This window comes from Pseudophryne corroboree, chromosome 6 (genome assembly GCF_028390025.1).
Source record: "Pseudophryne corroboree isolate aPseCor3 chromosome 6, aPseCor3.hap2, whole genome shotgun sequence".
Classification (NCBI taxonomy): domain Eukaryota; kingdom Metazoa; phylum Chordata; class Amphibia; order Anura; family Myobatrachidae; genus Pseudophryne; species Pseudophryne corroboree.
Window position 1 is genome coordinate 173,112,644 of NC_086449.1, and position 6,000 is coordinate 173,118,643.

Here is a 6,000-nt window from a genome sequence, read left to right on the forward strand (position 1 = left end):
CACGGCCCTGGAAGGTAACTCGAGAACATTGCTACTAGAAGGCTTGCGAGTCATATTTGTAACGCAGATGAACGGCTGGCTCACAGACACGCTTCAGTGTGGGGTCATGACGAGAGGGAAGCGGGAAACGTCACAGCAAAAAGAAGCATAAGAATCTGCCGGAAAACATAGGGAGGATTTTAGCAAGTCGCTCGCGTATGTGTCCGGAACGAGCTGGAAGAATGACCACAGGACAGAATGCTGGAACAGACGAGGTGACATTTCAGAGCGCGGTAAAGGAGAACACCTACCAGACTTTGCACAGGTTCTCACGCTCCACACTGCTACAGCAGCTTACTGCAGCGACACCCGTGAACCATATTAAGCAAACAAGTTATAAAAAGAACTGTACATGAACTCCAGCACTTACACACGAGCTTCCTGGATTATATGTCCGTACACTGGACTGATGAACGCTTAGACAACGCTACTGACACCAAGCGACATTATGCGGCTATGTAGTTCAATATAGTATTGAGGTTATGACCATAATGATACAAACAGTGTATGGATCACAACTGAAAACTAGGTTATAGTTCTGGAGAGACATCAAAGGACACAATAACAAGACATCTTTTAACCTTAAACAAGAGAAACAACTTGAAGCAATTCTATGAAGCCAACGACACCTTCCTAAAAATATTTGGATTCCGTGACATAATACGCTTGCTGTTACCACCTAGTACAATACAGAAGATCTATTGTTGCTGTGCAAATTCAATGACAGGACAAACCAATGTCATTAATGCAGTGTTTTAGTTATGACAACAGAGGGACAATATACCTCATCCTAGACATTCTCTGTAGAAGATTGCCATGCTAAATTACTGATCACCTGGGCCTACCCCCTGGGCCTTCTTTATTTTACCATCACAGCAAATGCCAGGCTATGCCAGGCAGAAATTGGTTTTCATTTATAGGGTTGAGAGTACAAGGGGACAAGCAGCTGGGATTAGCCGTTTCAGAAAACCAGAGGACGGTGAATCTCCCTCCTGCAGACTGGGAGGATTTCAGTGTATTTAGTGATCCAGGCAGATCCTGATCACAATGATGAAGAAAAGCAGTCTAAACAGGATACACAAAAGGAGCAGTATGTGGCTTGCAGTGGGGGTGGGGAGTTTAAAACCCAGCTGGCAGCCATAGGATATGCTTGGCTATACCACACGTCAAGAGCCATTCCCTATGAGGCGGGGGTAGGAGGAGGAAGGGAAAAGGAGCGGGGGAGGGTGACGCACGCTCTCTTACAACCCCATACACAAAAGAGGAGGCCTGCTTTACAATCCCACAGAAAGGTGATTGCTTACATTCATGGCAGCCAGGGAAAAGGAATCCAGTATTAATAGGTGATTTGCAACAGCTGACAAAGAGTTAAACAAGAGGAGGGAAAATGGTCTATTTCACACCACCATATACCACCCATGGCAGTTAATTTATTACCCTGATGGGAGATAACACCAGATCACAGGAGCATGCAGACCAGTAGCAAGTAAGGCCATGTCAGGGAATAACACTGCAGACCATACATTAACATGATTTGCATCCAATGTACAAGATAGAGGAGGAAAACCAGCAGTATAACATTGTAGTCTTCGCTGCTGAACCACAACATCACTTGTCAAAGACTGTTTGGGACATTGGGAAGTGTAGTCTCTCAGCAAAAAGATGGCAAATCCCCCAGTCAGGTCCATTTAGGGTGAGAGATTTAAACATGTCTGTAACTAGAAAATGGTTTTACCTAGAAACATTATATATTTATTTTAAGCAAATAATCACATTTAAGGTGAAACAAAGTCAAACAATCTCACTGCTACAAGGAAGACTTTCAGCAAGAGCTTGCAATCAAACTAGTCGGCATAAACAGAGAAAGCTTTCTGCCAGCCACACCTCAAGACACGCTGCTGCAGTACAGTTAAACTTGCTGTAGTTAAACATAAGACAGCAGCAAAAAAAACCTCACATAAATACCTGCATTTAAAACAAAAAAGTACAAGAGAAAAAAAAAACCCCTCTAACTTTGTACATTTATTCTAAAGCTGATAAACCCTGCTTAACACATTTGGAGAAGAAGAAAAAAGTTTTAAACATGTAGGTGCATTCAGTTTAAGGCAATTACACCACGTAGGTGTCACAATGACTTCTATGCACTTCCCACACGAATCCCAGTGATGTCAAACTCCACCCACTACACAAATGACAAACCTATACAAAGCTAGCGCCGTCAGCTGGGAACCATACATCAGTAGCGGGCTTGTCTGGATATCTGCAGTTGTTCTGTACCACTGACATTTAACCCTATTCTAGATAACAGTGCATCGAATTGTAGAATAAATTATATGGAATTGCACATAGCCAATGGCAGGACGTTGCCAAATGATCTAGCGGTCAGGATTCCTGCCTTTCACCCAGGCAGCTTGCGTTCCATATCCTGGCATATGAACAATACTTTTCCATGCCACAGCGGGTGATAAAACTTCTTAGAAGCTTTTACTGTTATATCATTTGCCCCACAATAATGTAACTTACTCCAAAATGGAGCTAGCGGTGGAATACTGATCACATTCAGCAGCTTTAGCAATATGAAACAACCTGGTAGCAGTTTAATAAACATGAACATGCAATTTTAGAGTAAAAGGAAAGGAAGCAAGCAAGACCTCTCACCTCCACGGCTTTCAGTGGAACCATTCTTCTCTTTTTCAACTCTACACATTTTCGCATCTTACAGATCTGGTGGCTGGTACTCCGGTTCACACAGTTGTAACATTCTCCGCACGGTTCCTTTCTTAGGCATGGTATACAGACCCCACAGCGCTTTCTTTTCTTCCGGGGCTGCTCCACAATTTCCATAGCACTGCCATCACCGACAACAGAGCCACCAAGGCCTCCGCCACCGGCAACAGCCTTCTCCACTGGCAACTCCACTGGCTTCAGCCTCCCAAGGGATTCCCCGTCGTCGCAGAAATCATAAATATCTTGAGACCCCATGTGGGGCATTGGGGCAGTCTGGGTCTCCATCATCACGCAGCCAAATATTCAGGAAGCCCTAATACAGAACCTTCGAGATACCGGCTTTGCTAAGAGAGCATAAGGCTATTCTGTGTGGGGTCTGGGTAAATGTTATCTAGTTCTTTGAACCAACGTTAACCAACTTTTAAAAGTGATACACAGTTTATGTCCCTTCATTTGGATGAGAACCCTTCTTTTGATGGTACCTTCATTGGAAAATGTTCTTCTAATACTCCAAATTCTTCGCTTCCCAGTCCAGCAGACATGTTAAATGTAAGCGAAAGTGTATCTCCTGGTGATTCCCCTTTTCCCCCTGACAGCTCATCATGACACAAGTAGTGGGAAACCCTACGCTCTAGTGATCCGGTGGGATGAGGGTGTACCAGGACTTCCTGAAACTTTTCCTACAAATACAGAAGCACATGTAATTTCCACTAGCCCAAATATATTTCTATGTATGTGTATGTGTGTGTATATATATATATATATATATATATATGTCAATTTAAAATGGATATTAATGAACTCGCTGGGTATAATAGTAACTTTGAAGTAGTTTCTGTGTAGATAAATTAGATTAGAAGTAGAAGGGTTGTGATCTTTTCACAATATAATATGTGAAACTTTCTGCCACATTTAATACAGACCATCACATGTATGTTTTGCATGATCTTTGACAAGTAAATCATTATAGTCCACTATAATCTAGAATGTACAATATACACAGACTGTACATATGACTAACTACTCCTATAATATTTGTAAATACACCATTTACACAGAAACACTGATTGCATGCTCTCACACAACAATATATAGGGAAACAAACAATTAGCAGATACACACAGGATAAACAAACCCCACAATCACACTACAGAAACTTTGTCTATACATAAACACCCAAATAAAATATCTTACTCCACATTCTTGTGAATGCATGCAAACAAAGCAGCTGCATGCAGTATAAACATACTCACATCCACAAAATAAATGCAATACACACCAACAAAAAGGCCCAGCACAGTAAGTGCTAATGGCTTATTATCAATGACAGGACAGAGCTCCCCTTCGATTCTTTGTTCTGAGCCGGGAGCTGGGACTGTACGTGTAGGTCGGCCCTCCCCCACCCCCTCCAACAAAGAGACCCCCGCCCCCTATGTGCAGGGAAAGAGACATCCCCCACCCTAGATGCCCCCCTTTGCATTTTCCTCCATACTGCATAAGACCCTTGGACCCCAATAGCAGATTATTACAGGGAGAGGGTACCCATGAGGAATGTAATGCAAAGCAGGGGACCCAAGGAACCAGCCAATGTACATACCACATAAATGCAGACTCCATTAGCCACCCATAATTGCAGAAGACAGTGGGGACTCAATCACTGGGTGACAAGGGGGAAACCCACGTGTGAGCAGAGGAGATGCAGAAAGGTCCCCAGGACCCAGCTCTAGTAACAATGTATCAGGCACACACTTTCGCAAATGTCACTATTTCATTAACCCCATTTTCATGTAAAAGCAGAACGTAGAGTTTAGAGCACGATGCTATTCACACACTGACCTTCTGTAGACACACAGATACATGTATCACAATGCAACAAAACTGACACATGCAATTCTGCACGGATCACATTCAGCAGCGGCACAAGTATCCATTGCAGCAGCTGCAGGAGGACACACAACACACTAGTAGTTGCAGCAGCAGCGCAGAGACTCGGTATCAGTATAGGATGCAGCAGGCAATGTCCTACATGGGATCCATTCCCTCCTCTCCCCAGATCCCTACCTGCCCCACATGTCAGGCACACCGCTCAGCTCCACACTCACCTTGTGTGCGCCTCTCTCAGCCTCCAGCAGCCGGGAGGGGGAAGGGAGCGATCAGGGGCACAGATGTGGAGCAAACAAAAGGGAAGTGACTGAGAAACACAAAAATACGAAGTGGAGTGAGAGGGGGATCCGGAGCAGATCCAGAGAGGGAGAGAGAGAGAGAGCGAGAGAGAGAGAGGGAGGGGGGAGCAGGTGCTGTGCACGGGGAGTAGACAGAGACTGCTACCCACACCAGTGGGGGGCTCCTGCATATGTGCACAGGGCAAAGAGAAATACAGATTTACAAGGCAGATTTGCTATTATATTAAAGTGTGTGTGTGTGTGTGTGTGTGTGTATATATATATATATATATATATATATATGTATTCATACACATACATGCTAGATATATATATATATATATATATATATATATATATATATTTATTTATTAAGCATTCATACATACATGCTAGCTTACAGCTCTTTCATAAAAAGCAACTTTTTTTTTAAATTCACAACAAATGGCACGTGTGCCAACGTTTCGGTGAGTCAGTAAAACTCTTCAGGACAAAAAGGTCAGCGGAAGACTGGAATATTGGCACACATTACTACATTCCACTATTCTGAATGAAAAAGGATTTTTAATTGAAGATCTGCGTCTGTTTTATAAAAAAATATTATTATTATTATTATTGTTATTATTATTTTTTACTTTAATTTTGTACCCAGGCCTTATGTGTGCACTCCCCACTGGTATATAATACAGTAGAGAAACTGAATTTTGTTAATGTGTCTCTTACACACATGTAACAATGTTAGTCCACCATACTGTATGAGAATGCTGCCAGTGTGCAGAAGGCCTTCAGGGACATACACACTGTCATTCATTTTAAAGGTTCAAAGTTTCTTCTTGAAGCCTCTACATTGTCCTTTTATGCTCATAGTCCATAGAAACAAAGTAAGCAAATGGATACTTATACACACACTATCTGACTAGCATTTAGTTTGCATCTATTTCCACGCTGCCTGCAGGAGGATAAAGAGTGCATAATACAATGGAGTACTGGAGGAACATTTATTAAGTACATACTCCACTGTGCGTCAGCGACGCCTTCAGACGTGTTACTGAAAGCGCCGCATACATTGTTA

At 42.7% G+C, this 6,000-nt stretch overlaps 1 protein-coding gene across 2 annotated transcripts in view; it reads right to left on the reverse strand.

Moving 5' to 3' along the window:
- The window catches only part of TET3 (tet methylcytosine dioxygenase 3), a 130,669-nt gene extending 125,735 nt beyond the window's left edge, over positions 1–4,934 (reverse strand). For both annotated transcript variants that reach the window (XM_063932116.1, XM_063932115.1), the window contains exons 1-2: positions 4,869–4,934; positions 2,698–3,446 (exon numbers count right to left, since the gene is read on the reverse strand). In XM_063932116.1, coding sequence (XP_063788186.1) covers positions 2,698–3,054 — 357 coding nt within the window. In that variant the 5' untranslated portion in view covers positions 3,055–3,446; positions 4,869–4,934. The remainder of the gene's footprint in view (positions 1–2,697; positions 3,447–4,868) is intronic.
- Positions 4,935–6,000: the final 1,066 nt, after the last annotated feature.